Consider the following 19,905-nt stretch of genomic DNA (forward strand, 5'->3'; position numbering starts at 1 on the left):
ACAGTCACTGTCCATCAGCATAGCAAAATGCTGTAGAATCACTTCTTGTCTTCTCTGTGTCGTACAGCCCTCCCCTTTCTCCCACTGCCCCCCCTTTATGCATGCTAATCTTAATACCCCCCTTCATCTTTCCCCCCCTTATCCCTCCCTACCCACCCATCCTCCCCAGTCCCTTTCCCTTTGGTACCTGTTAGTCCATTCTTGGGTTTTGTGATTCTGCTGCTGTTTTGTTCCTTCAGTTTTTCCTTTGTTCTTATACTCCACAGATGAGTGAAATCATTTGGTATTTCTCTTTCTCCACTTGGCTTATTTCACTGAGCATAATACCCTCCAGCTCCATCCATGTTGTTGCAAATGGTAGGATTTGTTTTCTTCTTATGGCTGAGTAATATTCCATTGTGTATATGTACCACATCTTCTTTATCCATTCATCTACTGATGGACACTTAGGTTGCTTCCACTTCTTGGCTATTGTAAATAGTGCTGCGATAAACATAGGGGTGCATCTGCCCTTTTCAAACTTCAGTGCTGTGTTTTTAGGGTAAATTCCTAGGAGTGGAATTCCTGGGTCAAATGGTAAGTTTATTTTGAGCATTTTGAGGAACCTCCATACTGCTTTCCACAATGGTTGAACTAATTTACATTCCCACCAGCAGTGTAGGAGGGTTCCCCTTTCTCCACAGCCTCGCCAGCATTTGTTGTTATTTGTCTTTTTGAATGGTAGCCATCCTTACTGGTGTAAGGTGATATCTCACTGTAGTTTTAATTTGCATTTCTCTGATAATTAGCGATGTGGAACATCTTTTCATGTGTCTGTTGGCCATCTGTATTTCTTTTTTTGGAGAACTGTCTGTTCAGTTCCTCTGCCCATTTTTTAAGTGGATTGTTTGTTTTTTGTTTGTTGAGGTAGGTGAGTTCTTTATATATTTTGGATGTCAAGCCTTTATCGGATCTGTCATTTTCAAATATATTCTCCCATACTGTAGGGTTCCTTTTTGTTCTATTGATGGTGTCTTTTGATGTACAGAAGCTTTTCAGCTTAATATAGTCCCACTTGTTCATTTTTGCTGTTGTTTTCCTTGCCCGGGGAGATATGTTCAAGAAGAGGTCACTCATGTTTATGTCTAAAAGGTTTTTGCGTATGTTTTTATCTGAGAGTTTTATGGTGCTTTTATCTTTTAAAATTTCACCTGTTTGCTTGCTCTTGGTTACTTCATTTTTTCCTGACTTTTAAAAATAGAATATTTTACATTAATATTCTTATTGTAGCTAATGCTATACATTTTCCTTTGCTGGACTGCTATAGCAGTATCTCCTAGATTCTAATGTTATTTTCATTATCTTTCTTTTCAAAAAAATTTGTACTTTTGGTCTGTGTTTCTCTGAAGAGTTTTAAAATTATATTTAATGAAAGCTTGTTTGGGTTTTTAATTTCTAGTATTAGCGCACTGAAAAAATTTGTTTTGGGGGAAATTTATTAATGTTCTCTTTGTTGTATGTGCTATAGTACATTTCACAAATTCTCTGTGTGCTCTTAAAATTGTTTTCTTAGTTTTTATTTACAGTTCAGAATAACTGAACTGTGTATCTGTGTGGGATTAATGGGGTTAATACATAAATCAAGTAATATAGAAATCAAATGTACAAATACATATGACTTGATTGTTTTTCCTACAACTCTCGATGTGTGATCAAAAACAGAAGGATTAGAGCCAGAACAGTTCCTACAGCTCGTGACCCCCGCACCTGGTGTTGGTGTCCTTGAGGAGCGTCAGGCCCTGGGGCTGGTCTCAGGGTCAGGTAATGACCATGTGTTGGTCATGTGTTGAACCCCTTACTCAGAATTATTTAGATGTTTAAGTTCATTTGCTCAATAAGTGTGGTGAGTGCCTTTTTGGCCTTACTCTTCTGCTGCAGCACCTCGAGGCTCCCGGTGGCCTTTCAGATCCTCAGCGTTCCGTCGCAGGCGCTCCAGATCTGCGGGTCAGAGGCGGGGGAGCCGACATGCCTGATCGAGTGTGTTGTCGTGTATATCTTTACTGATTATTTTCTTACCCTATTTCAGATTGAGGGAGGTGAATATGGTACCCTATTAATTAGTATGCTTCTGTGCATTTCTTCTCACTTATCCTGGTTTGTCAGAGTTGTTGTGTTTTGGACACATAAATATTAGTAATTATGTCCTTATTAAATTTTATGCTGTATACTTGATTTGTTTCATAAGTATCCTTTATAATGTTTTTTATTCTTTCTCTTCAGTCCTTAATACAAAATTATAATAGAAAATAAGTATGGATTTATGTCTGGTCAATGTGTAATATTCTCCCAGCCTCTTCTCCCATAGGTGTCATTCTTGCTAAATGTGAATTTTTCCTCATATTTTCTCTAATTCTTTAAAGACTTGATTAAGATTTGGTCCAGAGACTCATTTATTTAGTGAGTTGTGATTCCAGTTAAGCTTGATAGCTTTTTTCATCATGACACTTTTGGAAGTAAACATGCTTTGGAAAGAATATTTAAAACCCTACTTGCATGTTCTGACAGGTGCTTCTGTTCTCTGCAGAGACCAGAATGAACAGCCACTCCTGTCTTCCTCTGCTGCATCCCATATTTGCATGCCCCTTGACAGATTGTGCGATTGCTTACAATTTACCACACCACACTCTAGGATTCACATCTAGATGGCTATGCAGGAGCATCTTGCTGGAAGCAAAAGTCCAGCAGTTCTGCTTAATAATAGCAAAGCTGTTCAAACATGATACAAATCCATCATAGAGTGGGAACAGGATGAGTGTGGGGGCTAAGGCCTGAGGAGGTATAGGACTCACAGCCCGTGAAGTGGGGACGATCGTAGGGCCATTTGAAGGCTGGCATAGAAGGAGCTGCATGGTTGAATATAATCTCTCTAGCAGGTGATGCATTATTGTTGAATGAGACTCTAATTATAGTATAATGCTTTCCTCACAAATGTAGATATAAAACAAAGTATTCATCTCTCTGAATGGTTACTTCCTGATTGGAGAATGGGTAAAATTTTAGATGATACATTTCTTCTTATTAATCCCACAGGGTTTCACAGTGGAAAATAAATGAAACTTATTTATGCTTGCAACTCCCATAAAAGGTTATTTCAATAGACAGAGGCAAAATCATAATAAAATAATTTAGTAAAAATGGGAGCTAAGAGCATGCTTAATGGAACATGATTAGATTTCATTTTCTTGCTATTTCCATCATTAAAGCTCCATTATCTTTTCTGAGACCTCATTTAGGTTTCGAGCCACATCACAGCTTTAAGGCATTTGTGGAGAGCACATAGAAGCCTGCGAGTTCCATTAAAAAACAAAAATAGCTAATAATATGCTGTTCTTTCATTTTTGCTATTTGATATCATGTCTCACATCCTGAGTCTTATGTATTTTCTTCCTAACCCATTTCTCAAAAGCCATAAGTATCATTATCTAAGAGCTTTCATACAAAAGTTTGATTCTAGGGTTGAAAACAAAACTTACTGATGAATGTCCTTACCATGTGGAGGGTCCAAGGATTTTTTTTTTCACTGTATACCTTTTAAATATTTTTCAACCTCCTGAATTTTTAACAAATTTCCTTTTTAAAATAGAGATTTCTATGTCACAGGGCATCATTTAATTGTGAGTAACATGTGGAAACATTAAAAAACACAAAGATTGAAAGTTAACCAATTTAAACAAGTTGTTATATGGGCTTTACTTAGATGCAATAGTTATTTGCATATTTCCCCTTCAATTTTTACCTTACTTTATACCTAAGGTTAGAGTCTCTGATGTGTTTTTATTGACTTGCTTTTTTTTTAAAGGTATCATTGATATACAATCTTATGAAGGTTTCACATGAACAACACTGTGGTTTCAACATTCACCTATATTATCAAGTCCCTCCACACACACCCCATTGCAGTCACTATCTGTCAGCATAGTAAGATGCTATGGAATCATTACTTGTCTTCTGTGTGCTATACTGCCTTTCCTATGACCTACCTGTACTGTGTGTGTTAATCATAATGCCCCTTAATCCCCTTCTCCCTCCTACACCACCCACCCTTCCCACCCCTCCCCTGTGGTAACTGCTAGTCCCTTCTTGGAGTCTGAGTCTGCTGCTATTTTGTTCCTTCAGTTTTGCTTCATCGTTATACTCCACAAATGAGTGAAATCATTTGGTACTTGTCTGTCTCCACCTGGCTTATTTCACTGAGCCTAATACCCTCTAGCTCCATCCATGTTATTGCAAATGGTAGGATTTGTTTTCTTCTTATAGCTGAATAATATTCCATTGTGTATATGTACCACATCATCTTTACCCACTCATCAACTGATGGACACTTAGGTTGCTTCCATATCTTGGCAACTGTAAATAGTGCTGTGGTAAACATAAGGGTGCAGATGTCTTTTTGAATCTGAGTACTTGTTTTCTTTGGGTAAATTCCTAAGGAGTGGAATTCCTGGGTCAAATGGTATTTCTGATTTTAGTTTTTTGAGGAACCTCCATATTGCTTTCCACAATAGTTGAACTGATTTACATTCCCGCCATTAGTGTAGGAGGGTTCTCCTTTCTCCGCATCCTTGCCAACATTTTGTCTTTTGGATGGTGGCCATCCTAGTTAGTGTGAGGTGATATCTCATTGTGGTTTTAATTTGCATTTCCCTGATGATTAGTGATGTGGAGCATCTTGTCATGTGCCTGTTGGACATCTGAATTTCTTCTTTGGAGAAGTTTCTGCCCTTTTTTTAATCACTTCCAAGGATTTTTAAGAATTCCTCTAGTTAATCCTCTTTTTTTCAAGCTTATCCACAGCTAATTCGTATATGTAGGTACTGACAGAAACAGTAACATCATTAGCTTTTTACACATCACAGAACTTTATAGATGGGATAATTAAGAATTCAAAAGCCTCAGAACTCTCCAGAAAGTTTGCCCCCTCTGATGTCTCCAGGAAGAGTGTGCTGGCCTTCCCAGCCAGAGAGATAGTCTACATGATTTAGCTCCCATCTGAAGTCAATACCCAGAGGCCCACACAGGTGAATGAACACAGAGGTTGAGGTGTTGAGGGGTGAGGAAGGCTGATCAACAGGGATCTGCGGAGCTGAGAGAAACTGGCATGGGTGAGGGCGTGCGGAGCTCGCTGAGGTTGATGTCGAGGCTGCTGCCCTCTGGTCCCGTGCAGAGGTGATGTGATGATGTCTGTGATTTATGACAGCATATTTCTTTGTTTAATTCCACTGAACCCAGATGACATTACTATCTTAGGCATTTATTATCAACCATGACTTAGTGTGGATTCCAGAAGTCTTAGCTGGGTGTTCAGAGTAATTGGCCTCAGTGTGCCTGCGTAACGTCCCATTTCTCTCAGTCCCATGGTATGTGCTCCTCCTCAAGTTCTCAACCTCTCCAAGTTTGCTTGGTCCTTCCTGCCCACCTTCGTTCCTGTCTCCTCCTTAAAACCTTTCCCGATCTGCTTGGCTCACGAAGGTCTCCCTCCCTGGTGAGCTTTGATGAGTGCACTGCACTGCCTCTCCGCCTGTTCTGGTTGCCTTGCCCGCCCACTGGATGGGAAACTCTCCAAGGGGAGATACCTTGGTACAGGTTTGGGGCCCTTCATCAGGGTGTGGGCAGGCCTGGCACATGCTGGTCTCCAGCACAGACTGTTGAAGAAATGGCATTCAGTTGTATGCAGAGATGACTTGTTTTTTACCTTCATAGTAGTGTGCTTTCTCTATAATACAAAAGGGTATCAGCTGGCTAGACATTTAAGAATGATGAAGAAACAACAGATTGTTTATAAAGGGTTTCATGTACGTTTGCGTGTGTATATAATTTTAAATTTATAGTTTCACATTAAAACTTTTTTTTTCTTTTGAAGTGGGAGCTTTATTACAATCTGTTTATTCTGTCCAGATCAGTTCTGTTCTCTATACTGTAAAATCCTGTGATTAAGAGGACAGTAATTCATAAACATACTCTTTTCTCCTCTCTCTCCCAGCATTTATGTGAAAAAGTTGGATTTCATGGTAATTCAGCTGGACTCAGGTATATAGGAGTCTTGCATGAGGCTAAAAAAAGGCAGGATCAGAGGGTCTTTTTCATATAATATATTACAACTTTATATTCTTAGGTTGATTATTGTGCAGCTGGGAAGGGGTAGGTGGGGGATGCCAGTCTTGTGCTAAAACTTCAGTTTCATGAGCTTTGCCACAATCCACAGATTGTAGAACTGTTTTGTCTGAACATAGTCACAAAGTTTAGAGATTATTTTAATTTGATACTGTTTAACCTCTCATGAAAATATTCATTTGGAAAGACACTGCACTGGGTTGAGCATAGAAGGATGTTGGAGCAAGAAAAGGTCCTTGAGGTCACCTGGCGTCTCCAGGCAGATCGCTCTTACCAGCTGTCCACTTCGGCATCTGTCAAGGGCAGCGCCTCCCCCTCTGCGGCTTCCTTCTGGTGGTGCCCCAGCCCTGCACCTTGGTGAAGCAGCTGATGCAAGATGGTGCAGCTGGGCACCCTGCCCGTTCTTCGTCACCTTAGGAGAAAGGTTCATGTCATCTTTGTGGCTTTAAACAATGTGTTTCCAGCTGCTTGAGGTCTGTCTCTTTGCCTGCCCTTGATGATCTGGTGACAACGGCTTGGGCGCTGTGGCTCAGAGTCACTGCTGTCTGTGTGTGTCTCTCACTCTCTGCTGGAATCCAGAGCCCTGGTGGAGAGGAGCCTTTATTTTTTTTGAACTTCCAAGCGTGGTGACATGAAAAGTTTCAGAATTGAAGCTATATTATTTCTTATACTTCCAAAACAGGAGTTTTGCGGACATGTGTGTTTGTTTTTTTGGTTTGTGTGTTTAGCTTGTTACTTGTGCCCTGAGAGATGAGATTCAAAGATTAGCTGGTAAGATTGGTGAAAAATAAAATCTTGTCCTCTGAATAGGTAATGTCTATTCCTGAAGCTCAGGGGCATCTAAAGATCAGCACCCTTCTCTGCTCACACCACGCACAAGCTTATGACAGTTGTCATGATGCCCTGTCCAATGCAGGCAAGCCAACAGAAGGGAGTATTCCATGCCAGCCAGTAAGCCTGAGGGGACCACATGTCAAGTCATTTGCAGCTCATCCAAATTCACATGCAGAAGGGGCTGTGACACTATTACTCTACAGACTCATAGGGGAGTGGCTAGGTGGGAGTGTGGTAGCAAGAAAGCAATCCCAGCACGTGTGCTCCATGCATCGGCAAAGAGCTACAAGAGCCTGGAGTTACAGAGAATTGCTTGCTTTCTGCTCCTTGTCTGTTGAGAATGGCCTGGGTCACATGGGGACTAACACTGGGCAGTGCTAACATTCAGGGACACCAGCTATTGTCTCCATGCATTTCCCACTGAAAGGTTGGCCAGTATTTATTTGGAGGCACCCAGTGCTTGGGTACTATTGACCCCGTTTTAGTTCCAGATTGAGGTTAACAGTTGCCTTGTAAAGTAGAGACCTTTTGATTTAGCTGATGCCCAGCGGCCTGGCCTAAGAAATTCATTAAGCTTCCAGTAGTTAGCTTCTAGACCAGAAATGAGGACTTGCTTTCTCCCTTGGTCAGGCTGATCAGTCTCCCTACTCTTCAGAATCCCCTTATTCTGGTTTGCCCAGCTCATGCCCAGGGCTTGCGGGTTTCCTGGTCCCTTCTCCCAAACCTTTTCCCAAAACTAGACCCCTTGATGCTTCCCATGGTTGTCCAGCATGACCCATATTAGCACTCCCCAATTTATGCTTCTATCTAGGGTATCTTCAAGTTCTAGTTAATTAAAAAAAAAATCCAGGAAGGACACAAAATATTATCTAGGAGATGAAAATTTCTTCAGGTGATTTATTCCAGTGCAACCAATGTATTCTCCAGGATATTACTTTCTATTGTTGTTTGGTCAAACATGGGCTTATTGAATGTTCCAAAGTGATTCTAGAAATATAACATTATTGTCTAAGTAGAGTCTAAGAAAAGGAAAGCTGATCACCCTCAGTCATGGAGACTGAGTACAGCAGTGTGGTCATGCATAAAGTACCAGCTACAGCGAATTCCACGCTGCCTTATGCTGCTGATTTTTAACCATCCCAAATACATGTTTGCAGTTCCCCTGATGTCTGATTTGTTACCTGCTCAGAATAATTTATTGGCAAAAGGTGCTCCTTACTTAAAATTTCAACTCTGACTATGACATGGCTAGGCAGTCCTATCACCTCTTTAGAGACAGCTTCTGCAGCAAAAACCATTTGAAAAATCCTATCAGATGCAGAATGTATTTGCTTATGAGGCATTGGAGGTCAGTAGGCATATGTTGAGATACTCCCATTTCCACAGAAATAGCCCCCCTAGTGCTTGTTCTTCAGGGATAAGAAGTGGCTTAACAAAGAGGGCGGTAAAGGCAGCAGAGGCTGTAGCCTCAGGGGGGCAGTGCCTACAGCGGTACTTCCTGTGTGCAATTTTTTTTAAACCAATTTTTAAAGCTACCTTCTTGACTATATACCCTGATGTGATTTTTAGAAATGTGAGGGCAAAGTGAGGTAGGGGGAAAGGAAAATGCGCTTCTGAGTTTGTTCTGCCTCTTCTCCTTGTATTCCTTTCTCGGGGCTTTAGTTTCTTTATCTTTAAAACCAAAGGATTGAACTTGAAAGTTTTCTAAGATTGTTCCAAAGTCTAGTAGTATGATTCTTGCTTTGTTACAGGTTTGCATGCAGTTTGGGGCAGGCCAAGGAGCTCTAATCTTTTCTTGGCCCAATTTTCTTTCTGCTTACCACACTTTTCCTTTATGTGCTTTAAAACTCTATTTTTAAAGAAACTTCCATCAGAGTTCCCTAAAATCTCTCTTCTGCAGGATCTGCTCAGTACCATTTGAGACAGGAACCATGATTTCCCAACACCTGGTAAACACCCATTGTGAGAACTTTGCAAACTCCTGTATTAGAAGACAGCTGTAATTGCAAACTGTCTTATGATAATTTTATGTATTGATATTTCCACTCATTTTCACCATATGTAATTTTTTTATTTAGAATGGGACACTTTATATTTCTGAGTGATTATTTTTAGAGGAGAGTCCCTTTAAATTGTAACAACATCTTTCAGAAATTTTGGAGCTTCTATGTTCCATGACGGTGCAAGTGCTTCATTGACAAATACTTAGCACCTGAGAGATTTTATATATTTTATTTAAAGTAAAAAGATTTGAATTTATCATTTCTTGAAGACATTATTCAAGAGTAAGTATATACCCATTGAAAACTTTAAAAAATCTTTTTTTATCTTTTTGTGGTTCTGTTTGATACCATTACAGATACCAAATTTTAGGTGCTTATAAATGTATTTATCGATTGTTTAATCAAAGGCAATTTCTAGCCAGTGAGAAGTTAATTCTACAAACTGTGTATATCCCTTTCCCAGCTGTAGTCATCCAAGCAACCTTGATCAAGATTGTTCTCCTGTTAATTTACCAAAATCCTCTGTGTACCAGGCACTGCACTTAGGCCCTGGGGACATGGCTAAAAGTCCCAGTCCTGCCCCCAGAGTGCTTAGCATCATGTGAGAAATGGATAAACCACCAGCCAAGGTGTGTGATAGGTGCTGTGATGAACACAGGCACAGGAAGGTGATGACAGTGGTGTCCTATGTGAAAAGGGCAGCCTTCCCCAAAGGCCCTAGCTAAAGCAAATGACATTTGACCTGGATTTTTAAGAGTGAATATTAGTTTGCCAAGGCTTTATTTTTGTTATTTTACTATCATTGTTTTACTTTTGGATACTGCAGGGATGCCAGGAGAAGGCAGAAGAGGTCGTATGTCTGGATGCACACTCCTGTATTTTCTCTATCCCGCCCCACTTTGGGCCCATATTTTGCTCAGATAGTGTGTTCTGGGGCAGACTGGCCTGTCTCTCAACACTCCAGGCAGACACATGGAAGGGGCACAGTCCCTCCCCAGCTGCTCTGGTCCTGGCAGCTTCCCTCGGGCCCCACTGCCAGGGTCCTCTTGCCCAGGCAGCCTTGGCTCTGGCCCACTGTGCATGCCTTGAGGCCTAGGGCCCTGTTGGCAGCCACGGGATCTAGCAGGAATCTTTCTGCTGGCAGCCTAAGTAATGTGAAAGGGCAGCACTGGGCAAGCCAAGTGGCAGTTACCTGCTGGAAGGGCATCCACAGTGCCCCGCCGCTGGGGTTGTGGGAGGACTGGGATCCTAAAGCTGAGCTCAGTGTAGTGATTGGTAAATGGTACCAGCTGATCCAAAGCCTCCTTTCTGTGCCAGCTGGAATGTGTTGCTAATAGTAACTTGTATTTGGTGCTTAAGAGGGTCTCTATACTATGTCAGCCAAATTTAAAAATTAGAATTCTTTCATGTCTTTAATCAGAAGGCCTTCAAATGATGATGACCCAAGGAAAAGAAGGAACTTAATTCTATACACCATTAGGCTCTTAGGTAAGAGCACCCACTTTTAGTTTGCAGGTGTGAGAAGAGCAAGCTTCAGGGCTCTCCGAGCCTTGTGAACCCCCCCGAAGCCTGGTCACAGGGCAGAGGAGCTATTTAACTGCTTCATGGCTGGCAGAGCAAATGCCCCGTGGCAGTTACCTCAGCTGCAGTTTCATCATACCCCAAACATTCCCACTTTGGTGCCCAAGTCCTGCCCTTTCTTCTCTGGCAGTCCCATGTATATGTTTTGATAGAAATGAGTGAATTAATTTTAAAGGAATCTGTGCCCTTTCAGTTCAGTCCCACCTGTTCCCTTCCCTGTTCCTCATTCCCAGGGCTCAGTATCTGCCTCAGTAAGTCATGAGACTATTTCCAGGATCCCACTGTGATGCCTTTCAGGGGTCGAGAGTGCTGGCTCTGCCATGGATCCCCTCCCTTCCGGCACTGGAACTGCTGCGTCTCTGGACACAGCTGGACCGTGGGAAACCATGGCCCTCTGCTCGGGCCTGTTGCAAACCCCAGTGTGCACCACAGGCCTGCAGGGCCCTGGTTTAAGCCCCAAGAATGGGGATGAGTCTCTGCCTCTTTGAGAGAGAGGAGCCTGATCAGCAGTTGAGGAGATGGGCTGGAAGTAGACACACTATTTAGGAGATGGTAGTGGCCCCAGCCAAAGGTGGCGATCACCTGACCTCAGGCAGAGGGTAGATTTAAGGGGTGCTCAAGAGAGAATCATGGGACTTCATGGCTGATTGGTGTGAGAGATGAGAGAGAAGCAGTGCCCCAGGTGATTCCAGGGTCTGTGGCTGGGCAGATAGGGCCATTCATTTAAACAGGAAGCAAAAGAAAGGATGTGTGAAGGGACGGGAGGTGATGGCTTCAGTTTAGATTACACTGAGCTTGAGCTGCTAAAGGGCAGACTTGTGAAAAATCAGTAATGCGATAAGTGTCCTCTTCCCCTTAGATATGTTTATTTCATTTAAATGCCCTAAAGATTCTTCTGTGGGCTCCAGGTCTCTAGGAATACAGCCATGCGGGAGAACATAGAAGATACATTCTATCCTGAAGCAGCCCCATCGCACCGTTTGCAAGCCTGGGCACAGTAGACTAGTTAGTGATCTGTCACACAACACTTTTTTTTTCCAGGAAATGTGACAAATTTGTGACTAGGTTATGCCACATGTGTATTTCTAAGAGACTGCAGATTTCGTGTGCACAGCACTTGTGTGTGCTTCTGTATTTCATTCTTTTAGTGGTTTCTGGCCTCCCTGGGATGAGTTGCTGGCTTTTAACTTGTTTTCTTTTGAAATCTGATCCACACGAAAGGCAGAAGAGATCTAGTTCATTGTTAATTTTGATTGTTAAAGGGATTTCCCACCTTGATTTTTCAGAACCCTGTCAAACTTTTAAATCTGGACATCTGAAGACTTTTAGTGCCATGACATCTCAGCTATGAGAATAAAGTATAACACTGTTCACAGTGAAGCCCTCTTAGTGGTGTTTCCTTGCTTTGCCCTTGGTATTTCAGAGCTGGCCTCTTTAAGTACTGAAGCAATTAGCTTTAAGACTGATTCTTCAGGGTCTAGTGCTCCCTGCCTTTCATTTGCTGGAGCTGTACATTTTAATGAAGTTGTTTCATCTGTGTTGCCAAATACTAGAATTTTGCTGCTTCAATTCTAATTATCTCTATTGACAAGTGCTACATTTTATCAGAACTCTCAAGTGCTCTGTTTGTTAAATGTCCACACACTGTGGCATTAGGCACACAAATTAGGTCAGCTGTGCTTACTGATGGATTATATGTAAAGGAGTTAAATATTTTTGTCATAATCTTACAGCTCAGCAGGATCGTCCTTTTGGTTTGGTGGGATGTCAGTGACAGGTTCTCCCAAGAGCTCAGCTTCCTTTCTCCCCATCAGACGATGCTGACACTATGTGTCTGAATAATATGGCTACTGACTGGGGCTGTAGTATGTACCTTCATTCTTTGGAGAGATATGCTCATTCTTCCTTTTCATGCAGCTGCCTAGTACCTACATCTTGCTTCCTGGGTTGTGTGTCTTACATCGCAGTGCTCTGTATTACAGGTTCTTATGAAGCCAGGAGATCCCGGTGGTGGCAGCACAGGACAGGGCACGTTGTAGCATGAAAGGAGGTGCACGACATTAAAACAACAGCCCCAATTTGTATTTCTCAACTTCTTTCCACTGCCTGCTCCAGACCCCTTTAAAGTCCTCCCAGATAACCTCATAGGTGTTCAGGGTGGTGCTGGTTGCCTGGGGGGGGGTGTTGAGTCATCTGGTTACTCTGATACCCCTCCTTTGGCCCTTCTGCTCAGTTCCTGTGGTTGCCAGACAATGCTGCATGGTGATTAGGGGCATGGCTTCTGCCATCCCACAGATCAAATGCCAGTGTCACCATCAAGAACTGGGGGATCCTTGGCAAGTTGTGCTTCACCTTGGTAACTTCAGTGTCCTTGTCTGTAAAATGGGCAGAACTGTATGTAGCCTCTTCAGTGTTTTGTAAGGATGAAATGTGATGATAAAGTGCTGGGGTACAGGTCGTGGCACAGAGCACCATATCACCAAATCATCTGGAAGGCGTTGTCTGGCTCTGGCCCACACGGCTGCTCTGCCCTGCCTGCCAAGACCAACACAGCAGCTGCCTGCGCCAGGCCCCAACCCTGGGCAAAATGCCTTGCTGTCAGGAGTTGCTGCTGTCTCCTTGCGCTGCTTTCCTGCGGTGTGTTGGGCACCAACAGTGTATACTCCTTGCTTTATTAATGAGCCATGGGGATTTAAATAATAAAAACAACATCAAGAATTTGCCTAGCCTGCTGTTCTAGTGCTTTCACTCTGGGACCCTTTTGGGGAGAGGGACTGTTCTAGGGGAACATTGAATGGGGACACAGTCTTTAATTGGTCACTCCTTCCCTCCAGCTCTGGCTCATGGTCTGCAAACCAAATTGGTGGTGTTTCCTTCTTTATGCTGGTCTCTCGGAGAGCCCAAGAGCAGCTCTGGTTCCGCATGTTAACTCTCCTCGCTTCTCCCTTCTTATAATCCTCTTTGCTGAGTTTGAGAAGTAAATGTGGTGCTTTTCAATGTGTAATTTATCCCCTGTAGGCTAATATGGTTGTGAATAGCAAGAACAAATCTTATTAAAGTTGCTAAAAAAAATGAAATAACTCAATTTGATAAAAGTGTGCTTAATTCATATTTACACCTTCTCAACTGTGCTTCACATCTATTTGGCCTTCTTTCTGGGGAAGTGGTGACCTGGGCCACAGCAGTAGCTGTCTCCATCCCTATGGAGAATCACCTTGCCATCTTGAGCAGGGGCAGTGACTGTTCTGAGGTCTTCCTCCCCCACACTGTGTAAAAAGCATGTATACCTGCAAGAGGGAAGAATAAGTAGATATAGTTCTACCATACAATTATTATAGAGCATCCATTTTATATTGAACAGAGTTCACAGTCTGTGAATGGTCTGAAAATCAACAGCAAAGAAACTAAAAGACAGCATGGCTAGAATAGAAAAGGAATCATTTCTCCCAGTCTGATTATAGGACAATGGGTCTCTTTTTTATTCTCTGCATCAAATATTTTGTCCTGAGTACTCCTGGGATTTAGGTTAGCAGAGGCTTTTGATAATTGGCTGTATGCCCCTTTGCAGACTGAGTGGTGGGGCTGGCACAGGCCTTCATTCATTTTGTGGTGACTCTGGAAACCTGAAGCTAGGAGTCCCAGAACCAGGGTGCAATCCTGTGTTCTTAGGGTTCAGAGGTGATGGAAGTTTGGAAAGGTGGCTTTTTTACTAAAGGAAAGCCTTGTGTCAGCATGTTCTGCTCACTCTGTGAGCATAAGGAGAAACTGAAGTATTGACTTCACAATGAACCAACAGCAACATAGAGTAGGTGTAATCATAAAACTGTATAAATTGAGAGAACAGTGGAATTTTATCTCCAATAAGACTGACCTGTATTTACTGACAAACAGGTCTTTGAGTAAGGAGTGGTATGTGTTATTTTATTGAGTGAGACCCTCCCAAAAAAGATTTATTAGTGTCTCTTTTCTTCACAAGAATAAGTTTCCTATGAATTATCAGTTTCTTTATCATGGCTAACATGTCGTGTCATCTTGGTGCTCACTAGTCATCCACCTTCACCTTCCAACCAACTGTAAGGATAATTGGATGAAATTGGTGGCAGACCATCATTTACACATTAATCTTTTAAAGCTGATGTCACTGAACATTCTGAACTTTCAAACATTAAAATCCACTCTTAAGCATGTGTTTGTAAAGAAAGTTAGAAATTTTCAGGCATTAGTACTGGGAAGGCAACCCCTTGTCTTGTAGTCAACAAAGACATAGATGGTAAGACTTGTGAAATCCAGTGGCTTTCATCCATGAGACATGCACATCTGTTGACAAAGCAGTTTCCAAGCCAGATGTAGTGTTGGTATCTTTGTAAGCTTTGAAAACATGTGAGCATCAAGGAATTCCTGGACAGTTGATGCATGACTTCACTTTGAGACCTGGGCTGTTGGAGCCTCTACCATATGGACCATCACCGGCCACAGGGGCAGAGGGAAAGAGAGGATTCCCTGAAGCTCTCACTGGCCCTTACAACTTCTGCCCAGATGAGTTTAACTGGCTGGAGCAAGTCTCATGGTCATCTCTAATTATTAGTGGGCAGGGAGATGTGGTCCCACTGCACACCTAGGAGAGAGGTAGAAAATTTCTGTACATTTGTAATGACTAACTCAAAGCCAGAAATGGAGATTGATCATTAAAGTGGAAGCTGATTCTTTGAAAAGACCAATGAAGTGGACAAAGCTTTGGGGAGTTGGATCAATAAGAAAGAGGGAAGAGCAATGTAAAAGGTGATGCAGGTAATTTGGTTCAGAGAAGATATGTGAAGATATGAGAATGCCATGCATGCTTTTATTATACCATGTTTGAAAAACTGGTATTGTAGATGACTTTCTAGGGAAATGGAAATAAAATTGGGTCAAGATTCTTGAATAGAAGATGTTTTTCAAAAAATATTTGACTATCTACCAGGAAAAAATACACCAAGCCCAGCTGCTTTTATTTGTGTTATTTTATACCAAATCTCCCAGAAACAGATTAGATGCACAATAAATATCCATGGATAAAGTGGATAGACAAGGCTACCACAAACTTGCTACTAATATCAAATGAGGGTGTCACCATAGGTCAATAACATTTAAGAACATTAATGAAACTATCCTAAAACAAATTAGTAATAGAACTTAATAGTATATTAAAAGAATAAATGCAAATCTGCTCAAATGTGCCCACTCAAGGAGGTATGCATTGCTTATTTAAAATTGCAGCCTTCCCTGCAGCACTCCCAAACCACTTTGTCCTGTTCTGTTTTCTCCTGTAATGTGTATCATCTTTTAACATTTCCCATAATTATTTACTCTGTTATTATCTTCTCCTGCTGCTGCTACAAGGTAAACTCCACAAGGGGATTCTGTTTTGTTCATTGATATAAACCAAGTACTTAGAGCAGTTGGCACTTAGTAAATATTTGTTGCAAAAATGAATTAATTGTAAATGCAACATGGGATCTTGAATTGGATCCTGGAGCAGAAAAGTACATTAGTGAAAAAGGTAAAATTTGAATAGTCTGTAATTTAATTATTAGTATTACACTAGTATTCATTCATTCATTTTGATAAATGTGCCCTGGTTAGGCATGATGTTAATATTAGGGAAAACTGGGTGAATGTATGGAAACTCTCTATACTATCTTTGTAAGTCTTCTGTAAATACAAATTTATCACAAAAGAAAATTTTATTAAAAATTAATCCATATAGTTCTAAGATGCTTTAGCAGCCCCAGTCTGACCACACAATTTAAAATTATGTACAGTCCCACTGCTGAATTCTCCATTCTTCTTTCCTGATGTACTCTTCTCTTTTTTGCCATAGCTTTTATCATCTGCTAACATTATGCAGTTTACTTATTATTATGCCTGTGTTGTCTGTTCCATGAAGACAGGAAACCTTGTTTTGTTAATGATATACTTCAAGTGCCTAGAACAATGTCTGGTACATAACAGATATCATTAATTTTTTGTTCAGTGAATTAAAAAGTATATAATATATGTTTGAAAAACAAAGTAAAACGTATTTCTGCATGTGTGTGTGAGAGAGAGAGAGAGGGAATGAATTAATGCATAGGAAAAGGTCTGGATGGAGCCTACTAAATTGATACCCCTGTTTTTAGGATGGGATTAGGTGTTAACAGAGTGGTCATGGGGCCAGGTCAAGGCTGGAGTGAGACAAGCTGTATGCCTGGAAGCACTCCGCTAAGTTGAGTGCTTGCATTTGCATGTATGTGACAATGAGTGCCCACTTTTGTATATCCTATGCATCCACCTTGCCTCACCCTAGTTCTGGAGCTTAAAGATCTTATGTTATTTGAAATTTTATAGTTTCAATTATAATCTTTATTAGTTGTGTAATTTAAAAAAAATTTAGAGGCATGAAAAAAGAAACAAAGCTAAAGTTAATTTTGAAAGCCTTAAACATTACAAAGACACTCCTATTTTGTTTTTAAAATGAGAAATTATGATAGAAGAATTACCATTTTCCTCATTCTCAGGACCAGTGTTGCTCCTTGCTGTATGATGTTAAGTGATGGGGAAGGCAAAACTCACACTTTTAGGTCCCAAGTATAGTTGATCACACCGAGGTAATGGTACAATGAGTCATACCCAAGAAAGCCATCAAGGTATGAGACTGAAGTAGGAAAATACCAGTGCCAGCTTATTCTTGAAACTGCAGAAGTATTTCTTTAAGGAGTTTTCTTTTGTGATCTCAGAATCACTTTTAGGTGTGGTCTCCTAAGTCCTACATATTTGACTTCAGGTCATTCTGATCCTTAGTCACCTGTCTAAGCCACAGAAGGCTCTGTGGTTCTTTCGCAGGGAGGGGGGACTGCATGCAGCAGAGCTGGTGCTAAGCATAACTTACACTGCCTCCCAGCTCACTTAATTCACTAATGGTGAGTGCCTTAACACGGTAAAGTGCAAAGAGATAATTATTTAACCTAGTTCAAAGGAGGAAAGGATGGAGGTCATTTGTTTACTTGTCTTTATTGTGATGTAATTGTATTTCTGTAAAGTTAAGATAAAATTGTGACCTATTGCAGGAACATCAGGAGAACATTCTGGGTAACACCATGCAAAGTGTGATTGCATTGCTTAACAATCTGGTTGCCTGCAAAGATTCGAATATGAAGTTACTTTATGAACAAGGTAAGTGCTCTTAGTATTTGTCTTTAATTATGTTGAATTTTACTTTTTTGTAAGTTTGCTCATCTTACATAGTGGGGAGTCAGGAAGTAATATTTAAAGTTGGCCAGTGAAAACAAATGTTAGGACCTATAAGTAGTAATAATATTATCAGCAAAAATGGAAAGTGTGGTTAGATCGTGACAGTTTCTATAAGTTAATTCATTTTCCTTCATGGCACAAAGTCAGTAGGCACTTTTTAAATATCATAAATGAAGAAATAGAAGTGTAAACCAAGGTTACTGCCTGATTGTAGGCTTATTGCTGCCATACAGAATAAACACCATGGTCAGAAAGAACCTTGGAAATAAGAGATTGGATGAGTCGAGGGTGGCTTTATGTGTTATATGTTATTCATATCTGTAATATTAAAATTAAAAACTTTTGTTTAGACTTCAGTTGTATAAGTCTAACACTTTTAGGTTTAAACCAAATTGAAAGGGAGGTACAGAGATTTCCCATATGACCCTTACTCCCACACATGCCCAGCCTGCCCTGTTACCAACATCACTCACCGCAGTGGAACATCTTTTTTTTTTTTAACCAAAGATAAACTTACATTGACACAGCATAATCACCCAAAGCCCATAGTTTGCTTCAGGGTTTGCTCTTGATGTTGTATATTTTATGTGTTTGGACAAATGTATAATGACATGCATATCTATTATTATAATACTGCACAGAGTATTTTCACTATGTGCTGTGCTTATTCATCTCCCTACCCTCTGCTGCTGCAACTTTTTAATATTTCCATAGTTTTGCTGTTTCCAGACTGTCATATATTTAGAATCATACAGTATGTAGCCTTTCAAGATTAGCCTTTCACTAAGTAATATGCATTTCAGGATCCTCCGTGTGTTTTCATGTCTTGATAGCTTATTTCTTTCTAGTGTTGAATACTACTGCATTGTCTGGATGCACAGTTTATTCCATTCCCCTAATGAAGAACAGCTTGATTTTGGTTTCAGTCATTATGAATAAAGCTGCTGTAAACATCCAGATGCAGGTTTTTGTGTGGACATAAGTTTTGCACTCCCTTGGGTAAATACCATACAGCAAGATTGCTAATCATATACTAATTATTTAGTTTCGTAAGAAACTGCCAAACTGTTTTCTATAGTGGCTGTACCACTTTGCATTTCCAACAGAAGTGTTTGAGAATTCCTGTTGTTCAACATCTTTGCCAGCATTTGGTGTCAGTGTTTTGGAATTTGGACTTTCTAGTAGGCATATAGTGGTGTCTCAGTTTTAGTTTGCATTTCCATGATGGCATATGATGTGGAGCATCTTTTCATATGCTTATTTGCCATTTGTATATCTTTTCTGATGAGGTGTCTGTTAAGGTCTTTAGCCCATTTTTAAGTTGTGTTGTCTTCTTACTGTTGACTTTTTAGGGTTCTTTGTGTATTTTGGTTAACAACCCCTTATCAGATGTGTTTGCAAATATTTTCTCCCAATCTGTGACTTGTCTTCTAGTTCTTTTGATACTGTCTTTTGCAGAATAGAAGTTTTCAGTGTTAATTAAATTCACTTTATCAAGTGTTTCTTTCATGGATTGTGTCTTTGGTGTTGTATCTAAAAAGGCATCACCATGCCCAAGGTTATTTATTTTTTTTCCTGTGTTATCTTCTAGAAGTTTTATAGTTTTGCACTTAACAATTAGGTCTATGATCCATTTTGAGTTCGTAAAGCATATAAGGTCTGTGATGTAATTCTTTTCTTTCTTTCTTTTTTTTTTTGATGTTGATGTCCAGTTCAAGCACCATTTGTTGAAGAGACTATCTCTGCTCCATCGTATTGCCTTTGTTCCTTTGTCAAAGATCATTTGACTATGTGAGATTGTTTCTAGGCTCTCTGTTCTGTTCCATTGATCTATTTGCTTATATTATTTCACCAGTGCTGCACTGTCTTGATTACTGTAGCCTTATAGTAAGTCTTGAAGTTGGACATCATCAATCTTCCAGCCTTGTTCTTCAGTATTGTGTTGGGTATTCTGGATCTTTTCCTCTCCATATAAACTTTCAATATATCCAAAATAACTTCCTGAGACTTTGATTGGGATTACATTGAATTGTAGTTCAAGTTGGGAATATTGTTAACATTTTAAAAA

At 40.6% G+C, this 19,905-nt stretch overlaps 1 protein-coding gene across 18 annotated transcripts in view; it reads left to right on the top strand.

The window, feature by feature from the left end:
• Window positions 1–19,905, top strand: part of ULK4 (unc-51 like kinase 4) — a 735,705-nt gene that overhangs the window by 411,301 nt on the left and 304,499 nt on the right. For all 18 annotated transcript variants that reach the window (XR_012129586.1, XR_012129585.1, XR_012129584.1 and 15 more), the window contains one exon: window positions 17,654–17,759. Coding sequence is in view for 14 of the 18 variants with exons in the window: in XM_073232503.1 (XP_073088604.1) it covers window positions 17,654–17,759 (106 nt within the window). In the remaining 4 variants the exon portion in view is untranslated. The remainder of the gene's footprint in view (window positions 1–17,653; window positions 17,760–19,905) is intronic.

The sequence above is a fragment of the Manis javanica genome, chromosome 3, assembly GCF_040802235.1.
Source record: "Manis javanica isolate MJ-LG chromosome 3, MJ_LKY, whole genome shotgun sequence".
In the NCBI taxonomy this organism is placed as follows: domain Eukaryota; kingdom Metazoa; phylum Chordata; class Mammalia; order Pholidota; family Manidae; genus Manis; species Manis javanica.